This window comes from Piliocolobus tephrosceles, chromosome 4 (assembly GCF_002776525.5).
Source record: "Piliocolobus tephrosceles isolate RC106 chromosome 4, ASM277652v3, whole genome shotgun sequence".
Taxonomy (NCBI): Eukaryota; Metazoa; Chordata; class Mammalia; order Primates; family Cercopithecidae; genus Piliocolobus; species Piliocolobus tephrosceles.
The window spans coordinates 108,996,882-109,022,412 of record NC_045437.1 but is presented as its reverse complement, the minus strand read 5'-3'; the positions used below and the strand labels follow the sequence as shown (position 1 = coordinate 109,022,412).

At 39.7% G+C, this 25,531-nt stretch overlaps 1 protein-coding gene across 2 annotated transcripts in view; it reads left to right on the top strand.

Annotated features, from left to right (window-relative positions):
- The window catches only part of EPB41L4A (erythrocyte membrane protein band 4.1 like 4A), a 265,108-nt gene that overhangs the window by 124,063 nt on the left and 115,514 nt on the right, over positions 1-25,531 (top strand). For both annotated transcript variants that reach the window (XM_023212271.3, XM_031935444.1), the window contains 2 exons: positions 17,371-17,422; positions 22,308-22,386. In XM_023212271.3, coding sequence (XP_023068039.1) covers positions 17,371-17,422; positions 22,308-22,386 — 131 coding nt within the window. The remainder of the gene's footprint in view (positions 1-17,370; positions 17,423-22,307; positions 22,387-25,531) is intronic.

Here is a 25,531-nt window from a genome sequence, read left to right as displayed (position 1 = left end):
GAGAGACTTTGTGTCTTGAGGCCGAACATTCCCAACACTTCAACAAAAGACTAACAAGGGCTATGAGAGTTACGAACCAGGAGCATAGATGAAAACCAATATATATCATAAACACCACTGGTGGTTAGAAGAGACCTCTTTGATATTTACACTGAGGCTGGAGTGATAAGGGGAGGAGCATGACAGGCAGGAGGAACAGTTGGCGTGGGGGCCCTAAGGCAGAGACAGATGCGAAGTGTTCTGGAACTGAGAGGAGTCCAGTGATGCTAGAGTTGTAAGGAAGAGGGTGATGAAGTGGGAAGGTGGGCAGGGCCCCCATAACATAGGGCCCAGCAGGCTATTGTAGGCTCTGTGTACATTTTTATTGGAAATGTCAAGATGAGGAGTGATAGGGAGTGATAGGGAGCTGGTTTTTCAGTCTGTGAAGTCAGTTCTGATTTGCATATGTTGGGTTTAAAAAGTCCATTCGACATCCTAGAGATACTAGGGGAGTAGAGGAATACGCTGGAGTCACATCTAGGAGTCTCTGGTTTTTAAAGTCATGAGACCAAATAAGGTCATTTAGGGAGAGGAGACTAATTGAAGATGAGAAGGGGCAAGGCTGCAGTGTGCAGCTGTGCTAACCATGTGAACGGTGCATGCTGGAGTTGGTGCAACTGTGTGGGTGGTGCTGAGCAGGGCACCCGGACCCTACTTACTTCGCAGCTCCCTGGGCTGACTCAGCTCCTTTGTGCCAGATTACTTGGTTAGCTAAAACTGTGTTTATGTTCAGCTTCTAGGACAGAGTTTAAATGAACCCTAACTTAGCCACCTGTATAATTTAAATTACTACAGTTTCAAGACATGGCAAACTTAGGATTTTAGTTCAAGACGAAATGGTCTCATAGTCTGTATACAGTGATACCTCACTTATCCACATTTTAAAAATGTATTGCAACTTCACTTACCCAAAATGTAGTTGAAACTTTCCAGAGATCTAAGATTTCTTAAGCAGCCCACATTGATTATCTTAGAGTCCACTCACGGGATTCAGCACTTTCTCAAGGAATCTGTGATCCCTAAAACCATGTTTATTTTCATTTTAGGAAGAAATCTGAACACGTTGGTTATTGTGCGCCCTGGTCCTAAGAGATTTGAAACAGCCTGTTAGATGCAATTGTAGGGCAGCTCCACTAGAGATAGGCATATCTTGGCGGGAAGGCATGTTTATAAAATGATTGGTGGGCTCTGAAGATATATAATAGTAGGTCCCTGGAATCCAGTGTATTTTCAGTAACAAAAAAAGCAACTTTCATCAGACCACTTTATTAGGAATAAAATTAGTATGTTTGGAAGTCAAAGATATACAGAAAAGTTTATATGATGTCTTTGTGGACTAAATGGAAAAATGATTGCTAAATTGAAAGTTAGTTAGGATGACTTTTCAGAGTCACCTCTGGTTTCTTGAATGATAAGGATGGAGGTTGGTTTCTAGGTATGTTCTAGAACATCTATGCCAGTACCTGGGACGAAGACATAAAGGGCATGCACATCACGTTCACAGATGGTATAAATACAGGAGGAACAGCAAGTTTGTTGAATACAAGAATGAAGATAAAAGAGGTCTGGATAAATTGGGAAGTGTTCCTGTTATTCATTGTTGTGTAACTAGCCATCTCAAAATGTAGGGGCTTTAAATTATGCCAACACACATTTTGCTCATGGATCGGTGACTTTGGCAGGGCTTGGCAGAGCCCACTCATGTCTATTCTACTTCGTGTCTGCTGGAGCAGCATGAAGGCTGGAGGCTGGAGTCATCCGAAGTCTCAGTCTTGTGTGAGCTGGGTGATGTTGGCATTGGCCGGGGCTTCAACTGGGAATGGAGTTCCTACTTGTGGACTCTCTGTGGTGTTGCTTGGCTTCCTCGCAAGGGCGAACATCCAGAGGGCAAAGGGAGGGAAGGATACCAGAAGGAGCGTGGTCGCTGTGCATGACCAAGTCTCAGAAGGCAGGCAGTTACTTCTGCCACCACACAATGTTACTTCTGTGACATTCTATTGGTTCGAAGTAAAGTCCAGGCAACACTCCCCCCGGCCCCCTGCCACTCAAATTCCCTCAAATTTGCACCTCTCAAAGTTTTTACTGAATTACCTGAGTAGGCTGATTAGGCTCCTGGATTCCAGGTTTGCTTTACTTTAACCCACTCTCCTTTTACTTGCTGTTAAGGTGATCAGATTAAAATGCAAATATTATCAAGTTGCTCCCCTCCTTATAAGATTTCAGTGACTATCCATAGTATTCTGCCAAAATTCAAATTCTGTTATGCATATGAGACTCTTTATGATCTGGGCGCTATCTGTGATCTGTAGATCCTTCTGTAGCCTTCTCTTCCATCACTACACCATACACTGTTTTTACTCTTGGCCAGGTAACATTTAAAGGGGAGAAATACTACATTATACCTTTTGATAGGAATAGTGTTGACTAATTTAAAGACATGTTTTAATACATGAGATTCCTCTGGCCAAAAATTATTGATATTCTTTTTACATATAAAATGCACTCATCCCTCCCAAGGCCTCCCAATATTCTTATTTATTATGACATGGGACTTGAGCTTCAGATATACCATCTCCAGCTTGCAGTGAGCCAAGATCGCATCACTGCACTCCAGCCTGGGCGACAGAGCGAGACTCTAAATCAATCAATCAATCAATCAATCAATCAATAAAGATATACCATCTCCTCAGATCAGACTCTTTGAGCATTTTCCCTCAAGTTTAACTCCTGAGTACAGTCCCTTTTGATCTGAAGATATTGTGAATTAAGGTGATAAGATATATGTTTCCTACCTACCCGCCCCTGTGGAACATGCATAGGATAACCAGTATAAATGCCTCCAGTTAGAAAGGGGCAAAACAGGAGGCACACAATAATTACTAGTCCATAATACTAGTTTTGAAATCTAGCCAGACACATGTGGTCATTTCTCTAATTAGGACTTGGTCCTATTGCCTAGAAGTTATTCACTATGACGATTGGCCCTGTCTTCTAGGCTCTCGTTTCTGTTGTCTGGGCTTGCTTGCTTTTTAAATAAAAAGTAGTGTGTATTTACAGTGCTGTAGGGTTCTCGGTCTGGGTTTTGCCTAAGGAAGATTGGGAGTTCAAAGGCCTCTTTTCAGTTTGTAGTATCCCTGTCCCTTTCAGTCCAAGCTGGTATAATTCTTCTGAAAGTTTTTGTGGATTTCTTACGAATCAACCTTTAATTAACTTTATTAGACAAAGGCAGCCCCCACAGCTTGCTCTGGAATAAGCTCTTCTGTACCTTAGATTCCCTGTAAGGCTGTTGGGACACAATTAATCTTAAGATTATTAGAGAATCTTGTTTTGAAAGGGTCCATGAGGCATGGTGTTAAATCTTAAAAATTATATTACATCTAATAAAGGATTTTACAGTTACAGCATGTTTACCTGACACCATGCTGCATTCGTTCTTAGCCCAGAAGCCATTTCTTAATTGCAGCATTGTTTGCCTTCTGATAGGACTAGGAATGAGAAAGTTTTACTTTTAAACTCAGTAAAAAGTCCTGGCTCCTTTATATTTTAATAGTTATCTAATAGAGAGATAATAGTTATTTCTCTCTTCTTACATTTCATTCGTAGGCAGCAAAATGAAGCCAATCAGCACTTTCAACAGTTTACCTGGAAACCTGCTTATCTGAATCATCCAGTTCATTTGGTACATTTTTTATTCCACATTTTTTTTTTCTGCTTCCAATAGCGTTCTCTGTTTTAATTGAGGCTTTTAGAGACAGCCTCCCTGCAAGCCCTCAGGCTTCTGCCAATATTCTCCTTAAGGTCCTTCTTTCTACTTCATCCCAAAAACACATAGTGGAAAGTGGAGGGAGTGGGGCCAGATCATGGAAGGCCTTAAAGGTTATTAGAAGGATTTTGGGTTTTACTTTGAGTGAGAAAGGAAACCGCTGTATGATATTGAAGAGTTAGCTGATTTGACCCATGTTTAAATGATTTTCTCTAACTGCAAGGGCAGACATAAGGATACTATTAAAAGAGTTGTTGAAGAAATCCAGGTGAAAGATGATGGCTGCTTGGACCTGAGAGTAGTGAGAATTTGACCTGTTATATTTATATTTTGAACATAGAGCCAACAAGATTTGCAGGTGGGTAGAAGAGATAGAAGAGAAAGAGGTTTCGATTGGAACCAATGGAAAAGTGCTGTGCTATTTACTGAGATGGTGAAGACTGCAGGAGAATCATTTTTTTTTTTTTTTTCAAGGGGGTAGAATAATCAGTTTTCTTTTGGACATCTGAAGTTTGAGATTCTAATAGGCATCTAAGTGGAGATGCCAAGTAGGCAGTTGGATTTAGCAGGGAATTCTGGTCTGGCTATTAATGTGAAAGTTGTCAGTGTATAGATGGTATTTAAGGCCATGAGCCTTGATGTGAGGTATAAGCTCAAGCAGTCCAGTCTTTCCTGGTCAGGGAATTATTAGCAACCAGAAACAGATTTTGAAGACGTGGCCAGTAAGATGGGGGGAGAAGCAAGAGTGAGGGGTGTCGTAGAAGCATGTGACCTATTTCAAGAACATGGATGAAAACTGTGTCTATCATTAGATGGAACAACATGGAGGTCATTGCAGTAAATACTAAAATGGGACCACGAGGAGATGAGAGAGTGCAGAACAACTTTTTTTTTTTCTCATCCAGAGAATTATTTCAAAGCACAGAAGTGAAATGGACAGGTATGGGAGTCAAAGTTTTTTGGTTTTGTTTTGAAGATGGGAGAAATAAAGACATCATTCTTCCAAGAAGGATTCTGTCAAAAGGGAAACCATCATGGTACAGGAAAGAGAACAGAAAGTTGCTGGAACCATGTTCCTGAATAGATGAGAAAGGGATGAGCCTAGGTGGAACATGGACAGTTCCTCCACAGCAAAAGGAGAGACGGCAGAACACAAGCTCAGATGCAGGCAGGTTGGTTGATGGGGCCAGGATGCATACGCATTTCTCTTCTGATTGTTTCCGTTTTCAGTGAAATAATGAAGATCTTCAGCTGAGAGTGAGGAAGGGAAAGGAGATGTTTAAGGACAAGGAGAATGATGGAATAAAATGTAATAGGGATTCTGTGTGATACTAAGGGTTCCCTTGGGTTATTGCTAATGAATGTAAAGCAAGCCCACCTATGACTGTGCAAGTTGAGCCTCCAGTTATGTTCAGTTCCTTGGGTGCTAGCATGGAGAATACAGGGAATTGGAGTTACCCATGGGTGGGGTTTTTTCCCCAGTAGATATTATAGAAGCAGGATGTGTAAAGGAATTGAGGACACTTGCAAGCGAGTGATTATAATGAATAGTGAGGGAAATGACATGGGTTGGGGGCATCAGCGAGGGACAATGAAAAGGTAGTAGGGTCAGTGAATTGGGTGTCTTGATGGAGTCTGAATATTAGAGTGAGCTGGGAGAAGAGTATTAGTTGAGAGTAAGAATCTTGAAATTTAAGTTGTGCATTACTTCTCAGACAATATTCTAGAAAGTATCTGGGCCCGAATGTAAGATGGAATGGCTTCAGTTCCCTGGAGCTGCTGTTCTGTACTTTTGGGCAAGTTGTTTACTTAGTGTTTCATTTTCCTCATTTATGGAATGGCAATTATAGTAGTTATTCATAGAATTATTAAGAGGATTAAAAGAGTAAATACATGTAAAGTCCACAACAGTGCCTGTCACATTGTGAAAATTTAATAAATGTTAGCTGTTATTATTGCATTTCTATAACCTTAGAGTGGTGTCAGGTCCATGGATGAGAAACGAGGAGTATTCCCGGGGCCAGTGACACTTTACGAGAAGCCACATGGTCCAACAGAGATTCCTTGAAATTCGCTTTTGCTGAAAAATGGGGCCAGTAGTAATTACCTCTCCCTCCCTGTAGATCACTCCAATGACAGGTCCTTGTTTTTGTCGCCACTGCAAGATAGCTCTATTATGGTGGTTTTACTTGAGGTCCTAAGGCTTCTGTGACTCATGAAGGAACAAATTAAAGTCACATCTTCTTGATGTTGCCTCGAGGGCCTTAGATCTGTTTACAGAGTCTGTGGGAAAAGCACAAATAGCTATAACCCAAGTCCTGGATTCCTTGAAACATGTATGTGAATTATGTTGAGTCCTAGAACTCCCCAAGAATGACCTGTTGTATCACTTTTGGGATCTTTGTGGCTGTGTTGTCCCTGATACATGGCCAATCCTGTTTTACTCTCTTAGATCAAGAGGCTGTTTTGCTATATTAATGAAAACTGTGTGTGCTTTTAAGTCCTTTTATTTGGCCTACAGGAAACTTTATTAAATGTCAATGTAACATTTTTTTTTATTATTATACTTTAAGTTCTAGGGTACATGTGCATAACATGCAGGTTTGTTACATATGTATATCTGTGCCATGTTGGTGTGCTGCACCCATCAACTTGTCAGCACCCATCAATTCATCATTTATATCAGGTATAACTCCCCAATGCAATCCCTCCCCCCTCCCCCCTCCCCATGATAGGCCCCAGTGTGTGATGTTCCCCTTCCCAAGTCCAAGTGAGCTCATTGTTCAGTTCCCACCTATGAGTGAGAACATGCGGTGTTTGGTTTTCTCTTCTTGTGATAGTTTGCTAAGAATGATGGTTTCCAGCTGCATCCATGTCCCTACAAAGGACGCAAACTCATCGTTTTCTATGGCTGCATAGTATTCCATGGTGTATATGTGCCACATTTTCTTAATCCAGTCTGTCACTGATGGACATTTGGGTTGATTCCAAGTCTTTGCTATTGTGAATAGTGCCGCAATAAACATACGTGTGCATGTGTCTTTGTAGTAGAATAATTTATAATCCTTTGGGTATATACCCAGTAGTGGGATGGCTGGGTCATATGGTACATCTAGTTCTAGATCTTGAGGAATTGCCATACTGTTTTCCATAATGGTTGAACTAGTTTACAATCCCACCAACAGTGTAAAAGTGTTCCTATTTCTCCACATCCTCTCCAACACCTGTTGTTTCCTGATTTTTTAATGATTGCCATTCTAACTGGTGTGAGATGGTATCTCATTATGGTTTTGATTTGCATTTCTCTGATGGCGAGTGATGATGAGCATTTTTTCATGTGTCTGTTGGCTGTATGAATGTCTTCTTTTGAGAAATGTCTCTTCATATCCTTTCCCCACTTTTTGATGGGGTTGTTTGTTTTTTTCTTGTATATTTGTTTGAGTTCTTTGTAGATTCTGGAAATGAGCCCTTTGTCAGATGAGTAGATTGCAAAAATTTTCTCCCATTCTGTAGGTTGCCTGTTCACTCTGATGGTAGTTTCTTTTGCTGTGCAGAAGCTCTTTAGTTTAATGAGATCCCATTTGTCAATTTTGGCTTTTGCTGCCGTTGCTTTTGGTGTTTTAGACATGAAGTCCTTGCCCATGCCTATGTCCTGAATGGTACTACCTAGATTTTCTTCTAGGGTTTTTATGGTATTAGGTCTAACATTTAAGTCTCTAATCCATCTTGAATTAATCTTCGTATAAGGAGTAAGGAAAGGATCCAGTTTCAGCTTTCTACTTATGGCTAGCCAATTTTCCCAGCACCATTTATTAAATAGGGAATCCTTTCCCCATTTCTTGTTTTTGTCAGGTTTGTCAAAGATCAGATGGTTGTAGATGTGTGGCATTATTTCTGAGGACTCCGTTCTGTTCCATTGGTCTATATCTCTGTTTTGGTACCAGTACCATGCTGTTTTGGTTACTGTAGCCTTGTAGTATAGTTTGAAGTCAGGTAGCGTGACGCCTCCAGCTTTGTCCTGTTGACTTAGGATTGTCTTGGCAATGCGGGCTCTTTTTTGGTTCCATATGAACTTTAAAGCAGTTTTTTCCAATTCGGTGAAGAAACTCATTGGTAGCTTGATGGGGATGGCATTGAATCTATAAATAACCTTGGGCAGTATGGCCATTTTCACGATATTGATTCTTCCTATCCATGAGCATGGTATGTTCTTCCATTTGTTTGTGTCCTCTTTGATTTCACTGAGCAGTGGTTTGTAGTTCTCCTTGAAGAGGTCGTTTACATCCCTTGTAAGTTGGATTCCTAGGTATTTGATTCTCTTTGAAGCAATTGTGAATGGAAGTTCATTCCTGATTTGGCTCTCTGCTTGTCTGTTACTGGTGTATAAGAATGCTTGTGATTTTTGCACATTAATTTTGTATCCTGAGACTTTGCTGAAGTTGCTTATCAGCTTAAGAAGGTTTTGGGCTGAGACGATGGGGTTTTCTAAGTATACAATGATGTCATCTGCAAACAGGGAAAATTTGACTTCTTCTTTTCCTAACTGAATACCCTTGATTTCTTTCTCTTGCCTGATTGCCCTAGCCAGAACTTCCAACACTATGTTGAATAGGAGTGGTGAGAGAGGGCATCCCTGTCTTGTGCCAGTTTTCAAAGGGAATTTTTCCAGTTTTTGCCCATTCAGTATGATATTAGCTGTGGGTTTGTCATAAATAGCTCTTATTATTTTGAGGTACGTTCCATCAATACCGAATTTGTTGAGCGTTTTTAGCATGAAGGGCTGTTGAATTTTGTCAAAAGCCTTTTCTGCATCTATTGAGATAATCATGTGGTTCTTGTCTTTGGTTCTGTTGATATGCTGGATTACGTTGATTGATTTGCGAATGTTGAACCAGCCTTGCATCCCAGGGATGAAGCCCACTTGATCATGGTGGATAAGCTTTTTGATGTGCTGCTGAATCCGGTTTGCCAGTATTTTATTGAGGATTTTTGCATCGATGTTCATCAGGGATATTGGTCTAAAATTCTCTTTTTTTGTTGTGTGTCTGCCAGGCTTTGGTATCAGGATGATGTTGGCCTCATAAAATGAGTTAGGGAGGATTCCCTCTTTTTCTATTGATTGGAATAGTTTCAGAAGGAATGGTACCAGCTCCTCCTTGTACCTCTGGTAGAATTCAGCTGTGAATCCATCTGGTCCTGGGCTTTTTTTGGTAGGTAGGCTATTAATTGTTGCCTCAATTTCAGAGGCTGCTATTGGTCTATTCAGGGATTCAACTTCTTCCTGGTTTAGTCTTGGGAGAGTGTAAGTGTCCAGGAAATTGTCCATTTCTTCTAGATTTTCTAGTTGATTTGCGTAGAGGTGTTTATAGTATTCTCTGATGGTAGTTTGTATTTCTGTGGGGTTGGTGGTGATATCCCCTTTATCATTTTTTAATGCGTCTATTTGATTCCTCTCTCTTTTCTTCTTTATTAGTCTTGCCAGCGGTCTGTCAATTTTGTTGATCTTTTCAAAAAACCAACTCCTGGATTCATTGATTTTTTGGAGGGTTTTTTGTGTCTCTATCTCCTTCAGTTCTGCTCTGATCTTAGTTATTTCTTGCCTTCTGCTAGCTTTTGAATGTGTTTGCTCTTGCCTCTCTAGTTCTTTTAATTGTGATGTTAGAGTGTCAATTTTAGATCTTTCCTGCTTTCTCTTGTGGGCATTTAGTGCTATAAATTTCCCTCTACACACTGCTTTAATGTGTCCCAGAGATTCTGGTATGTTGTATCTTTGTTCTCATTGGTTTCAAAGAACATCTTTATTTCTGCTTTCATTTCGTTATGTACCCAGTAGTCATTCAGGAGCAGGTTGTTCAGTTTCCATGTAGTTGAGCGGTTTTGATTGAGTTTCTTAGTCCTGAGTTCTAGTTTGATTGCACTGTGGTCTGAGAGACAGTTTGTTATAATTTCTGTTCTTTTACATTTGCTGAGGAGTGCTTTACTTCCAATTATGTGGTCAATTTTGGAATAAGTGTGATGTGGTGCTGAGAAGAATGTATATTCTGTTGCATTGGGGTGGAGAGTTCTATAGATGTCTATTAGGTCCACTTGGTGCAGAGATGAGTTCAATTCCTGGATATCCTTGTTAACTTTCTGTCTCGTTGATCTGTCTAATGTTGACAGTGGAGTGTTGAAGTCTGCCATTATTATTGTATGGGAGTCTAAGTCTCTTTGTAAGTCTCTAAGGACTTGCTTTATGAATCTGGGTGCTCCTGTATTGGGTGCATATATATTTAGGATAGTTAGCTCTTCCTGTTGAATCGATCCCTTTACCATTATGTAATGGCCTTCTTTGTCTCTTTTGATCTTTGATGGTTTAAAGTCTGTTTTATCAGAGACTAGGATTGCAACCCCTGCTTTTTTTTTTGCTCCATATGCTTGGTAGATCTTCCTCCATCCCTTTATTTTGAGCCTATGCATGTCTCTGCATGTGAGATGGGTCTCCTGAATACAGCAGACTGATGGGTCTTGACTCTTTATGCAGTTTGCCAGTCTGTGTCTTTTAATTGGAGCATTTAGTCCATTTACATTTAAGGTTAATATTGTTATGTGTGAACTTGATCCTGCCATTATGATATTAACTGGTTATTTTGCTCATTAGTTGATGCAGTTTCTTCCTAGCCTCGATGGTCTTTACATTTTGGCATGTTTTTGCAATGGCTGGTACTGGTTGTTCCTTTCCATGTTTAGGGCTTCCTTCAGGGTCTCTTGTAAGGCAGGCCTGGTAGTGACAGAATCTCTAAGCATTTGCTTATCTGTAAAGAATTTTATTTCTCCTTCACTTATGAAACTTAGTTTGGCTGGATATGAAATTCTGGGTTTAAAATTCTTTTCTTTAAGAACGTTGAATATTGGCCCCCACTCTCTTCTGGCTTGTAGAGTTTCTGCCGAGAGATCTGCTGTCAGTCTGATGGACTTCCCTTTGTGGGCAACCCGACCTTTCTCTCTGGCTGCCCTTAAGATTTTTTCCTTCATTTCAACTTTGGTGAATCTGGCAATTATGTGTCTTGGAGTTGCTCTTCTGGAGGAATATCTTTGTGGCGTTCTCTGTATTTCCTGAATTTGAATGTTGGCCTGCCCTGCTAGGTTGGGGAAGTTCTCCTGGATGATATCCTGAAGAGTGTTTTCCAATTTGGTTCCATTTCCCCCCTCACTTTCAGGCACCCCAATCAGACGTAGATTTGGTCTTTTGACATAATCCCATACTTCTTGCAGGCTTTGTTCATTTCTTTTTCTTCTTTTTTCTTTTGGTTTCTCTTCTCGCTTCATTTCATTCATTTGATCCTCCATCGCTGATACTCTTTCTTCCAATTGATCGAGTCTGTTGCTGAAGCTTGTGCATTTGTCACGTATTTCTCGTGTCATGGTTTTCATCTCTGTCATTTCGTTTATGACCTTCTCTGCATTAATTAGTCTAGCTGTCAATTCTTCCACTCTTTTTTCAAGATTTTTAGTTTCTTTGCGCTGGGTACGTAATTCCTCCTTTAGCTCTGAGAGGTTTGGTGGACTGAAGGCTTCTTCTCTCATCTCGTCAAAGTCATTCTCTGACCAACTTTGATCCGTTGCTGGCGATGGGCTGTGCTCCTTTGCAGGAGGAGATGCGCTCTTATTTTTTGAATTTCCAGCTTTTCTGCCCTGCTTTTTCCCCATCTTTGTGGTTTTATCTGTCTCTGGTCTTTGATGATGGTGACGTACTGATGGGGTTTTGGTATAGGTGTCCTTCCTGTTTGATAGTTTTCCTTCTGACAGTCAGGACCCTCAGCTATAGGTCTGTTGGAGATTGCTTGAGGTCCACTCCAGACCCTGTTTGCCTGGGTATCAGCAGCAGAGGTTGCAGAAGATAGAATATTGCTGAACAGCGAGTGCACCTGTCTGATTCTTGCTTTGGAAGCTTCCTCTCAGGGGTGTACTCCACCCTGTGAGGTGTGGGGTGTCAGACTGCCCCTAGTGGGGATGTCTCCCAGTTAGGCTACTCAGGGGTCAGGGACCCACTTGAGCAGGCAGCCTGCCCCTTCTCAGATCTCAGCCTCCGTGTTGGGAGATCCACTGCTCTCTTCAAAGCTGTCAGACAGAGTCATTCCCGTCTGCACTGGCCCCTGCTGCTTCCCCTGTTATTTTTTAGTTGTGCCCTGTCCCCAGAGGCAGAGTCTACAGAGACAGGCAGGTTTCCTTGAGCTGCTGTGAGCTCCACCCAGTTCCAGCTTCCCAGCAGCTTTGTTTACCTACTTAAGCCTCAGGGATGGCGGGCGCCCCTCCCCCAGCCTCGCTGCTGCCTTGCAGTTAGATTGCCGCAGACTGCTGTGTTAGCTAGGAGGGAGGCTCCATGGGCGTGGGACCCTCCCGGCCAGGTGTGGGGTATATTCTCCTGGTGTGCCGGTGTGCTTACCGCGCAGTATTGAGGTGGGAGTTACCCGATTTTCCAGGTGTTGTGTGTCTCAGTTCCCCTGGCTAGGAAAAGGGACTCCCTTCCCCCTTGCGCTTCCCAGGTGAGGTGATGCCTCGCCCTGCTTCAGCTCTCGCTGGTCAGGCTGCAGCAGCTGATCAGCACCGATTGTCCGGCACTCCCGAGTGAGATGACCCCAGTACCTCAGTTGAAAATGCAGAAATCACCGGTCTTCTGTGTCGCTGGCGCTGGGAGATGGAGACTGGAGCTGTTCCTATTCGGCCATCTTCAATGTAACATTCTTAAATTCTCCAAAGGAGAGTCAACATTGGACCCCCAGTGAAATAAGATGCAGCAAACTCATTATTTCATGCTGTCCTTTCTTTTAAAAATGTTTTAGGGTTTGTTCTACTGTTATAGCTCTAGGAGACTCCAAAAGAACAGTTGACAAATGAAAGGTTGGACCCTCAATTTAATATATATCTTTTGAAGGTTAGGATAGTGATTGGCTGGACAGTATTAGAGTTTCGAAACCTAATTATGATACTGCTACCTAGGAAATTGATGAAATTGAGACATTATCAGCCAAGGTGGGTGAAAGCAGCCAAGGGCATTTAGCTAGGACTGTCAGAGAGTAAGAAGGGTCTGTCATTGCTCTCTGGGTTACATCAGTGCTGTGATTAAGATTGACAGGCCTGAAGTGGTAAGACTCTATAGCTGCTTTACCTCTTCCACTCTGGCAAAGGGGCAGAGTCCGAGAGGACTGTCACCATGACTCCTTAGTGATTGAGTGTTTAGGGTATAATATGTTAGGAGCTGACTGTACAAAATCAGGATGAGAGAGCAGGGTCTGTTTGGGTTCATTGTTACCTTTCTACAAAATGGGATCTCATCCAGCTTGTCAGCATATACAAACTGCATAATATATGTTTGAATTAGGAGAGAGAGGGGAGTGGGGAAGGGGAAAGTGATTGAGTGATTATCCCAGAGAATGGACAGCTTAAATGTTGAGAGAGAATGAGAGATAGGGCTATTTTTTCTCGTGACCATCTGGCTAGGCAAGAGACAGCACACCAGGGTACAATTCAGAGAAGCCATTCTCTGAATCAACATTGGACCTGGTGTGAAATAAGATGCAACATGGCTTTTATTGTTGCATGCTGTCCTTCCTTTATTTAAAAAAATTTAGGGTTTATTCTATTAGAACTCTAGGAGACTTCAGAAGAACAGTCTCTTAGGGCAGCACACTGCATAGTTCTCAGTTCTCTGCTCCTCTTGCCCCTCACTTGGGGCAGGTGGAAAGACTGAATGGACTACTTCTCTTTCTGGAAGTTTTCCATGAATATTGATTGCTTAGCTGTGTATTTGTTAGCTATTAGGCAACACTGACTTCAATAGAGTGTTCAATTGTAAAGGACTTGGAGTGTTACATTCTGTGTTATTACTTAGAAATTTATCCACTTGCTTTAAGAGTAGTTGAGCTGATAGACATGTACTTTATACAGAGTTAAGGCTCTGTTATCCCTCATTTATGTATTTTGAGAAAGTTTCGTTTTTGAACATGCTATGTAATGATTTTTTTCCAATAAAGCCATTGTATACTCACCCTGCAGTTAATTTTCCTTGTACATGATTTTATTATGTCGTATGTATTCATCTTATACAATTAATTATTGTCTCACCACATTGTATTATAATTACATGGCTGTGTGTCTCCTGCTAGGCTGTGAGTGCGAGGTTAGTCACAGGTCTCATTCAACTTTGTGTTCTCATGCTACTCAGGATAGTGTCTGACATGTCATGTAAAGAACATGTATAGTGGATATCCATAAGTGATGAATGAATGAAAGAATGATATCCTAGTTTTAGAGTCTGCCTTCAGAATATTGGCACTCCATGACCCATATTCTGGATGTATTCCTTAAAACAGGGACATTGTGTTCATTGGCAAATTTTTGTGTCCTTTTTTTCTCTTAAGCTATAGAGTAACAGGCTGATGTGTTTCACTGTGATCTTCCATGCGCTGTGTTTGATTGCTTGTTGATAATGAATGGTGACAAGTGCCATCATAGTGTGACTGCTTTGGTTCCAAGGTCACATCTTTCCCTTGGTTGAACGTAAGTGGGTTTTATATTTCAAGATCTTGGCTTCTGAAACCTGGTGACTTGTGTTTATTGTTTATCTTCTTGGGCATTTATCATTGTCTGACCCCTGTAACCCCTGGTTTCCATTTCGATCAAATGAGATTTGTGCGTGGCTGGCTCTAGGGTGACGCTTAGCATAGCAAATGTGCAGTGAGTTGATTGAATAGCCTTTGACTGAGTCTTGCTGCTGCTGCTTTGTGCTGCAGAATTGTGATTTCTAACTACTTGAAACTGTCATTTTGCCTTTTTCACCTCACAAATTTAATCACTCTCAAGGAAAGAGATTTATTTTAAAATAGTACAGATTATCATTAATGTAAAAATTTTAAGAGATTAAATTTTTTTTGCCATTACATGTAATTAAAAATTTTTCTTCCTATTTTCTTTACCTGGCTTTAATGACTAAAAAGCGTTCTGGAGACAGGAAAACAAAGACAAAACAAAACAAAATGAATCGAATTGAAAAATCTGAAAAACAAATTGCAAAGGTTGTCTTTTGGGATGATGATAGGAGGAGAAATTAAAAACTCTCTGATTTCTTCCTCTACTAGTTTCAGAACAAGATTAGACAGAGAGTAGTAAGACCAGAGGCTCCTTTTTTCCCTTCTTGCCACAAGCACATATTGACACCTCATGTGTAAGGGTGGTGTAGGGCCTGAAATTAATTCCAGTGTTATATGTGCCTTGACACCTGGAGAAACTGGGAGCCTATAATGACCCATCTATAAGCCCCCTCCCTTACTGTGCTCTGGGGAATACGGTCCCCTAGCCAACCAACTCTCCAAGACCCCAGCAGGCTGACATCTTGATTTTAGTCTTGTGAAATTTGAAGCAAAGAAAGACACTAACTTTCAGCACTCTGAGATAATAAAGGGGTGTTATTTTAGCCTCTAAGCTTGTGGTAATTTGTTATGGTAGCAGTGGAAACCGAATGCAAGTATTAATGAGTATTTGTGTTTGTTTTCCTTGGGTTTCTCTTCATTGAAAAATTCTGGGGATAGTAAAACCTTTTTGTTTAAAATGAATGGCAAGAAACCGTTCCTTCACCTCATGTTTCCATTTCATGAAGAACCCACAGCTTTATATATGTAAAGGGATGGGTCCGCGTTGTGTCCAACACACAGCTTACCATTTGGGTTGATTTTACTGTACTTGAATGAACTACAGTTTCCCTGGGAATCATAATTTTAACACCAAAGCCTCATTTTTAGTTGCTGTGGGCTCCAAGAGCATTTCACTGACACATCCTCTGCTTCAAATACATTTTCTGTTTTAAAAGTGAGCAATTTTAGACTTTTGAAAAATAAGAAATGGTGAAGACCAGAATAATGAACATTATGTTTTTAGTTGCTGCACTTAGATATGTTGGTTACTCTGCTTTTTTTTAAAAAAAGTCAAAAAATGGAAACTGCTATGAGTAGCAAATAGTGAAGCTTATGTATGCATGAATAGAGTTTAGTATAGTAATAAAACTTTACAGTAAAATGACTACAACAGTCATATTCATAGTCATAGTATTCATAGTATGAATAATTGTTATTCATAATTAGGAATAAAAAGTAAGGAGATTGCATAAAGCATTATAATTGCCATTTATAATTACTACTGCCGTTACGTAGCAGAACAAGCATTCTGCCCTCAACTGAGGGGAAGGAAAGTGAGGACCTAGGCCAGCACATGAGTGTTGGGAGGAACGTGGCTCAAGGTGGGTCAGCTCCTACCTCACTGTGGTGGGAATTGCCCCTTCTTCATTAAGGAACATGAGGAAATGGAAACTGAGTGGCTTGGCCCTGGGGGTCCCCAACATCTGGCTAGGAGGGGTGTAATTCCATCTCTGCCCTCCCCTGACCCTCCAGGGCAGCCCTTATCCCTTTGACTCTGCTTTTGTGGGAACGCCAGTGCCCTCTTTGCTTCTTTGGCTTCTGCCCTGCTCTTCCCACAGATGGAGAGACGAAGCTAGAAGCTTACCTCATCTCTTTCCTTTGTTAATTCTACTTCATAATTGTGAGATTTAAAGAAAGGCCTCTCCCCAGGGCCCCAAATTCTCCTGTTAGCACTTGAAATTCTACTCATTAACTGTTAATTTGAATTAATAAACAGGTATCTTAGACTGGCCAAAGGCAGTTATTAAAGGTGACCTAGTCATTCTTGGCGTGTGTAGCCTGAGCTAGGGGCTATTTTAAAGACTTTACCTGGATTAATGTATTTAATCTGCACAGCAACCTTATGAGGAAGGTTCAGTGGTGTCCAGTCACTTGTCCCAAGTTACATGGCAATGACATGGGGAGAGTCAGAACAGAGTCCCTGTGGGTCTACCCTGGGATTTAGGCCCTAGCCACTGTGCTGAACTGCTCTCCTGGATCCTTAATGAGGATTTGATTGCTTTCTTCCTAATGCCTAGCAACAATACCTGTAGGGATGAGACTGGAAGCGAAGATGGTGAGGACGTATTAGGAGGAGACATGGCTCTGAGGGAAGTAGTGCTTGGAATGATGGAGACTTTGGAAAGAGACTTGGAGGACATTTTTTTGAGGCCATTATTTTCCCACCAAAAGTAGTCAGAAGTCACCCATAAGCATTTGGATGTCACATTATAATCAGTATGATAATTCAACCAGCGACCCAGCAAGTACTGCTGTTCTTCTTTGCCTCTCTTCCAACATCAACATCATCTTTCTCTTTGTATTTTATGTTTAATTTAATGTTATTCTTTAAAGATGGGGTCATGCCATATTGGCCAGGGTGTTCTTAAACTCCTGGCCTCAAGCAGTCCTTCTTCCCCTGCTCAGATTTCAGGTGGGCGCCAACATGACTGGCCCGTTTTTTCTTTTACTGTTCTTGCTGCAGAAAACTCTTATGTATGTTTGTGTGTGTATGTGAGGAAAGTGTTTAACTTGCCAAGTTTTAAAGTGTTGTTTAAGTAACATTTTGCAAATATTCTTGAAGTAAAAGCTAATGAAAAGCAACTCATTTCTTTAATTGTCCTTTTCTTCCTCACACAGTATTGGCTGGATCCTGCAAAAACTCTTGCTGAGCACAAAGAACTGATCAACAGTAGGTATTTAACTTTTGCTTTGTTAAAGGGTGGCTTGAAAGCAATGACAAAGTCCGTGGTTAGTTGGATGCAGAAGTGGGCTTAAGTACTGGAGAAGTGAGTACTAGTACTCGAGTGCCAGAATATGGGAATGTGTGTGTTGTGTGCATTGCTAGGCCTTCTCCAAACTCATATTAAATTTAATCAGTCTCTGAGTGGATCTTGGTATTGAATTTGTCCTAGACACAGGCCTTCCCTTGATTTTGTCTGTGGTTTTTCTGTATGCTTGTCTTTAAAATTTGACCTTAAAACCAAAAAGGCAAACAGACATTAATGGGTGGTAGGGGGACTGCAGGGATAGGTCATAATGTCCAAGCTTTTAAAGAGCTTGAGTTTCTTGGGTTATGGCATGGTTTTGCCATTCAGACCACTCAGTTTCCTAAGCCAGTAAGAGGTGCTTTTGTGACCTGAAAAGTGGTCTTCAGAGAGAGACCATTTTTGGGAACTAGCTTTTTGGTTTTATCAATACGAATATTATAAGGAAACACAATACAATTAAGTATATATTCCTTAATCTTAATTGCCAGAACCCAAGTTTTTATTTATAAGCACAAACACAGAGGCTCCTTAAGTGTGCAAAAGAATACTCTTTTTTTTAAAAAAAATTGTCTGTTTCAATTGAAATAAAATATACATAACATATAAAATGGATTCTTTTAACCATTTTTGTGTGCAATTCAGAAGCATTAGGTACATTTACATTGTTGTGCACCCGTCATCACTGTCCATCTCCAAAACGTTTTAATCTCCCTAAACTGAAACTCTGTTCCCCATTAAAGCATTTTGCTGAACTGTGTGAATTATTGCTAATCAAAACGGAGTGGATTCTTCTGGCATTCATTACCCCCATTCTGAGTCTGTGTTTTCTGTGTGTGTCAGCTTGTTTCCTGCGGTAGTATTGGTTGTGTGATGCTCCATGGATCCAAGGGCAGGAATGTAGCTCTGTTTCCAAAAGGAACTGGAAACCTGGACTGCAAAGCCATCAGAAAGTCCTGTTTCTATGAACGTCAGCATCATTGTTGTTTCTCACTGCATTTCCACCTCTGTAGTGGAAACCACTGGAGTTTACAAGTTACAGCTGTAGTGTATTTGAACTGATTAAAAAAATACCAATTGGAAAACCAGAAAAATTTCAGGAATGATTTTTTTTTTGTTTTTGTTTTTTTTTGTTTTTGAGATGGTATCTTGCTCTGGCACCCAGGCTGGAGTGCAATGGTGTGATCTCAGCTCACCGCAGTCACTGCCTCCTGCATTCAAGCAATTCTTCTGCCTCAGCCTTATAAGTAGCTGGGATTACAGGCGCCTATCACCATGCCTGGGTAATTTTTTTTTTCTTTTTTAATATTTTTAGTAGAGATGGGGTTTCTCCATGTTGGCCAGGCTGGTCTCAAATTCCTGACCTCAGGTGATCCACCCACCTCAGCCTTCCAAAGTGCTAGGATTACAGGCGTGAGCCACCGCACCCAGCTGATTATTTTAAAATAAACTCACAGGTTTCTTTTATAGGAAAAAAAGTTGATATTTCTATCAAGGTGATGAAAAAATATTAATTATTTTAAGGTGCATTATTAAAGTGTTCCTAAGCACATTTAAAGTGTCTACTTATTTACATGGTATGAAATATTTTATTTAAGTATGAGTCTGTAATGCAGTCACTTTTTCATTCTAAAAATGCAATATTAAAAATTTGATGTAGGCTGGACGTTGTGGCTTACACCTATAATCCCAGCAATTTGGGAGGCTGAGGTAGGTGGATCACCTGAGGTCAGGAGTTCAAGACCAGCATGGCCAACATGGTGAAACCCAGTCTCTGCTAAAAATACAAAATTTAGCCGGATGTGGTAGCGAGTGCCTGTAATCCCAGCTACTCAGGAAGCTGAGGCAGAGAGTATGGCTTAAAACCCAGGAGGCAGAGGTTGCAGTGAGCTGAGATCCCATTATTGCACTCCAGCCTGGGTGATAGAGTGAGACTCTGCCCCCCCCAAAAAAACAATTTGTTTTTTGATGCATAGTAAGAGTAAAACAACTGGTGTTATAATTGAAGAAATGTTAGTGACTGAAGAATCCTTCCATTTTTTCTCATGAAGTTATTTGATAGTGAAGGAAAATGGCTATCAAATCTCTGATAGATTAGTCAGAAAGAGAATCTATAAAAACGACAGAACATTTGCTAGTTACCAGAATGCTTGTAGTTAATCTTGATTTATTTCTCCTTGAGTTAATGAGAAACTCCTTATCAAAGACCTCAAAATTAGTCTACATAAAAGATAGAGGATTCCTAGTTTTTGGCTTCTGTATTTTTTGTTAAAGTGAAACAATATTAACTTTATTTTACATAAGAGTTTCTTAAACGTTGAGTCCATGGCATGATGTGGATTCAAGACAATAATTTTGTAATTTGAATTATCAGCACCTTACTTTTTTGTAGTCTTAGAATAGGAAGCCAAAGTATCTGGCTGAACATATCCTTGTCCAAATGTTCATTTCTATAGCCTTTGATTGCTCTCTGAAACCATGATGCATATGAGAGTATTATCTTACTCTAAAGGTATTACTATTTTGTGTTTCCCTGAGAAGCTATATAGACAGACTGGTGCACCCCAAAGCGCTGAGCTCTAGATATTAGCAAACTTTTTTTTCTTCCCAGTGATTTTAGGCAAGTTGTTTAACTCCTTGGAGTTTCACATGCCTTGCATATGTTACCAAGTTGCTATTGTTGAGAATCAAATGTTTATGAAACATTGTTGTACCTTATGAAATGTAACCAAATGGTAATGATGCCTTATATTTAGAACACAGCCATTTTATATGTGAATGGGAAATGAAAGGCTAGTTTGGGCCAGAAGAACTTAGAGAAAATTAGCCAAAACCAAATGTTTTTAATTGTGTACTTTTAACATTTTTGTTTAACTGTTCGTACTGAATATTTGAAATGTGCGGGCTTGGTGAATAGGGTATAATCTGTCATGTTCCAGAGAATAGAAGCAACTCTGGGGCCTGAAGAAGGCCTCTTCTCTTTGTGTACCATCTCGACAGCATCTGTGCTCCTCCCCGCCCCTTAGGTACTAACCCCAGCTGCCTGCGGGCACAGACAGACCCATCTGCTCAGGAACACGGTGCTTGATTGACACAGACGGATAAGCTGCGGGTGGACTTCCTGGCTCTTCTAAATATTTAATAGTCTGTGCCTCCCTGACATCTATGTTCAGGGATAGAGGTGTATTTGTTAGAAATACAAACACAGTGATTAAACAAACATAAAAATTAAACATAAGGAATCAACTCCAATAATAAGAAATTCTAGCAGTTTTCCTTTAAAGTTTAGTTTTTAAAAAAGCTGTAGCATAAGGAGTGTCTTACACAGGAAGTCATAGATGAGGGGAGAGGCAGGATCCTCATCTTGATTGTCTCCCACTTGCCAGGAACAGGGTTCCAGTGTGTTGCACACATAAGTATGTGTATGTAATATTAATAAATAGTAACATAGTTCATATGTTATAAATACATCATACCTTTATTCTTGTTCTGTTTAATTTCTTTTCCCCAGTTTCTAAATTTGTGACTTTATTCAGTTAAGAATAGCAAGACTGGGGTTACTTTATGTCAGTTTAGACAGTATGGAAGACTTTTACTGAGATGCATGCTTCACATCTTTTCTTTTTAATGCGTGGGAGAGCTTTTGTTGCAAAACAATTAACACTCTTAACTACCAGTTGGTATACCAGGTAACAAATCCTTTTAAAAACAAAGTGTATTAGATCTAGTTACTGCACAGCTTGGAGATACACAGTTTTGGAAACAGTACAGATTAGATTGATACCCTCAGGAATAAAAATATTTCCTAGTAAAAACATAATATAATGTGTTTGGCACCCAAGGGGTTTGTGTCCTCTTGCACAATATGAGTATGTATTTATTTTTTATTTGTCCATGTACATACAATTCCAAGCTTTGTTTCTGATTAAAAAAAAAAAAAAAGTTTGTAGGCATAGTTCTTCTTTGGTAAATGAATTAGATGAGAAAGGTTTTCTTAAATACGTGAGAACACATTTTTAGATTCAGCAGTGTTTAAGAATGAAACAAATATTGTCCCTAATTTTATTATGTAGCCTCACTGATGACTTTTTTTCCCGTAAAAAAAAGGTAAGAGTTATCATAAGAAAATTCTGATGAGTTAGTTTAAGGATAGAACATTTCCAGCCTTTCTTCCCAGAGTTTGCCATTTAGTAATTTTTTTTTTTTTTTTTTTTTTCTCTTCCAGGAAAAAAAAAAAAAACAAAAACCCAAATATCCCTTTTTCACAAAAGGGAATTTAGATTGTTTTGTTGGTCTTTTCCACATCAGCACATGCAGATGCCTTTCTGTCTGTTTGAGTATTTGCATCGTATATGTCCGGTGGCTGGGGCTGACTTAAATAGTCCACCTGCTCCTGAGCATTTAAGTTGTTTTCAGCTTTTTGCAGATAGGTTTAAAAACTATTTTTTTTTAATGAAATGATAAGTGGGTGGTTTTTTAAACCATTTATTTTTTTTCTTTCTTCACTATGAAAAATTACATATATATTATAGAAAATGGGAAAAACATAAATAATAAAAATTGTCTATAACCTTACCAACCAGATATAAGAACCAGCAACATTCTGGTGTATTTGGCCGTGTCTTCTATCTGTGTGTGTATGTGTCAAGGTCCTGCTGTCACAGTTCTGAACTTTGCTGTTTCTATCTTATGTTTTCTTGTTTCTTTAGACATTTTTGGAGTGTAATTGTAAATAGCTGTATAATATTATACTGTAACTTTGACTATTTGATGATTTTAGTGAAATTTAATTTCTATTTCTTATTTTAGCCGGACCTCCATATACTTTGTATTTTGGTATTAAATTCTATGCTGAAGATCCATGTAAACTTAAAGAAGAAATAACCAGGTATAGTATTGACTTTGTTTCTGAACAGATGCATGCATTGCATATACAAAAAGCTTTATTTAAAACATATTAAAATTGGGCTAAACATTTGGATGTGTGTCTACCTGCATTTTGTAATGCATCTCTTGTGAGGGTAAAATTTAAACTAGCATTGCATGAAGTTGATCAGTGTCTGACGATAGATGTATTTGAAAATGGCATGAACCTGGGTGACGTGATGATATATTTTACATCTGCTGTGATGAAATATTTCTGTATCATTATTGTTAAGCATGCATTCAGCCTTTGTATTCATATGGAAGTCATTTGAACTGCCTAAAGGAAGGATATTTTGATGCTCAGTTTGTACTTCTAAATATACATTTGCACAGCCAGTTATTTCTTTTTAATTGGTTGTAGCTTAAATATTAGCTTTCCAGGTGTTTAATTTATCTCTATAGGAAACGAGAAGATAATTGCTTTTCGTATTAAGAATGGAAACCAATGTTTTAATGCATTACTTCACCTTTGTCACCAAATATTTGATATTAGTAAGACAGAATTTCCTATCGATATTGATTAGGTTGTCAAAATAGTACATGTCAACAACTGAAAGGGCTTATGAAGAACAGACCAGTTATATTTTAACTTATTCCGGTGATGACCTAGCTGCATGTGGTAGCAAAAACAAAAGCATATTCCCTAACTTAACACTAAGTGGTCAGTTTTCCCAGTGAACCCATATTAGGGGCACAAATAAAGCCTAATACCTCCTTTGAAAAAGTTGAAATCATGTCTTTCATAGCCTATGGTTTTGTTTCTATTCCATGCTTTCATCTGTCTCAGACTTTCTTTTGTCTTTATTCTGGACTGCACACAGAAGAATGAGAAGAGGGTAGGCTAATTGGACCTTTTTCATCCCACTTTCAAGTGCCATATTTAGGCCTCATTTTTACTTTGTTTTATTTTATCCCCCAACTTAAGATGTAATCTGTTTGAACTGTAATGATTGATTGATGAAAATATTATATTTCATAACCTGTATTTAATTTTTTAAGAGACAGGGTCTTGCTATATCACGCAGGCTAGAGTGTAGCAGTGTAATCATAGCTCACTGTGACCTCAAACTCCTGTGCTCACAGAATCCTCCTGCCTCAGCCTCAGGAGTAGCTGGGACTACAGGTGTGTGCCCCTACACCTAGCTAATACTTTTTATTTTTTTGTCTTGTTATGTTGACCAGGCTGATCTTGAACTCCTGGCTTCTAGCAGTCCTCCTGCCTTGGACTCCCAAAGTGCTGGGATTACCAGCATGAGTCACTGTGCCAGCCCAGACTTCATTTTTAGAACCAAGCAGATGTCTGCATTCACGTTGTTCATTATCACATTGTTTGTGAGCACTTTGAAAAGCAGACATGGCGGTTTAAGCTTTTGCAGAGCACATCTTTCTGGGGAAAGGGCCATTAGGATGGAGAGGAAATGTTGAGGAGAGGGATGGTATTTTCATTAGAGTTTCAGAGGGAAATTGAATTCAAGTGCTATAAAAAAATACGCTTATATCTGTAACTCGTTAGGGAATTGCAAGGGCACAACATTTTTAAAAAAATAAAATGAGAGTCCTTCATAGTCAGGTTGTGAGTAATCTCTACCTATGCCTAAGTGTCCCCAGTTGTAAAACTGGAGATATACCTGTTTCAAGGTTTTCTTAAGCATTAAATGGAATACTGTATATAAAGCTCTTATGATTGTCCATGTTTCATACTATGTTTGAAGAATGTTAATACTTATTTCATTCTATCCTTTTTCTAGATGTATGGTGGAATTACATCTTAAATAGGGGTTAGGTTCCAAAAATACTTGAGTTAATTTTAAGAAGGGATAAAAAAGATCATTGTTTTATAATGCATTACTTCACCTCTGTTCACCACACACATGAACAGAAATTTCCCAACAGAATCTACAGATGGATCATTAACAGAATACATGGATTTTTTTGTATAATTTACAACCCACAATATTTTCAGTACAACCAGTTGTATTGAAAGTTTTAGACCAGCTTGTGTAGTTAAGAGCACAATGACATAGCTGGCTTACAATTAGTGTCCATGATTTGTTGCCTAAAATATATGGTTGAATTTAGGTAAGTTAAATGTGCATTTAATGCATTGATATACACATATTATTCATTTGATTATTGATTTACATGAATGTATTACCATTAATGGACCTGAAAAAGAGGAGTCACATGAGATAATTTTGGCAAAAGCAAGAACTGAAACCAAAAAGCAAAATCTCCAGATACATGCTATTTAAGGAAGAACATACTTCTGCCAGCATTTTCAAGTTGAGTGTTTATCTTAATTTAGTTCTTTGGAAAATTGTGCTAGCCTACTCTGCATTGGCTGTTAGGTTGTCTGTAATTTTTTGATATGAATTATCATGCTATCATAAACATGCTTATACATAATCTTTTGTGTGTATTTTTTTTTAACATGTTACTATTTCATACATATTGTATTGCTTCTTTCACCATCTGACCCAGCCTTTTTTTTTTTTTTTTTTTTAGACGGAGTTTTACTCGTCGCCCAGGCTGGAGTTCAGTGGTGTGATCTCAGCTCACTGCAACCTCTACCTCCTGGGTTCAAGCGATTCTCCTGCCTCAGCCTCCCGAGTAGTGGGATTACAGGTGCCCACCACCACGCCCAGCTAATATTTTGTATTTTTAGTGGAAACAGTGTTTTACCATGTTGGGCAGGCTGATCTCAAACTCCTGACCTCAGGTGATCCGCCCACCTCGGCCTCCCAAAGTGCTGTAACCCAGTCTTTTTACTGCTGCATTGTATTCCATAATTAACTGTATGTTTTGGCCATCCAGATTGTTTCCTTTTTTAAAAAAATTAGGGCTGGGCGCAGTGGCCCACGCTTATAATCCCAGTGCTTTAGGAGGCCAAGGTGGGTGGATCATGAGGTCAGGAGTTTGAGACCAGCCTGATCAACACAGTGAAACCCTGTCTCTACTAAAAAAATACAAAAATTAGCTGGGCGTGGTGGCGGACTCCTGTACTTCCAGCTACTCCTGCTCGGGAGGTTGAGGCAGGAGAATTGAACCAGGGAGGTGGAGGTTGCAGTGAGCTGAGATCGCGGCGCTGCACCCCAGCCTAGGTGACA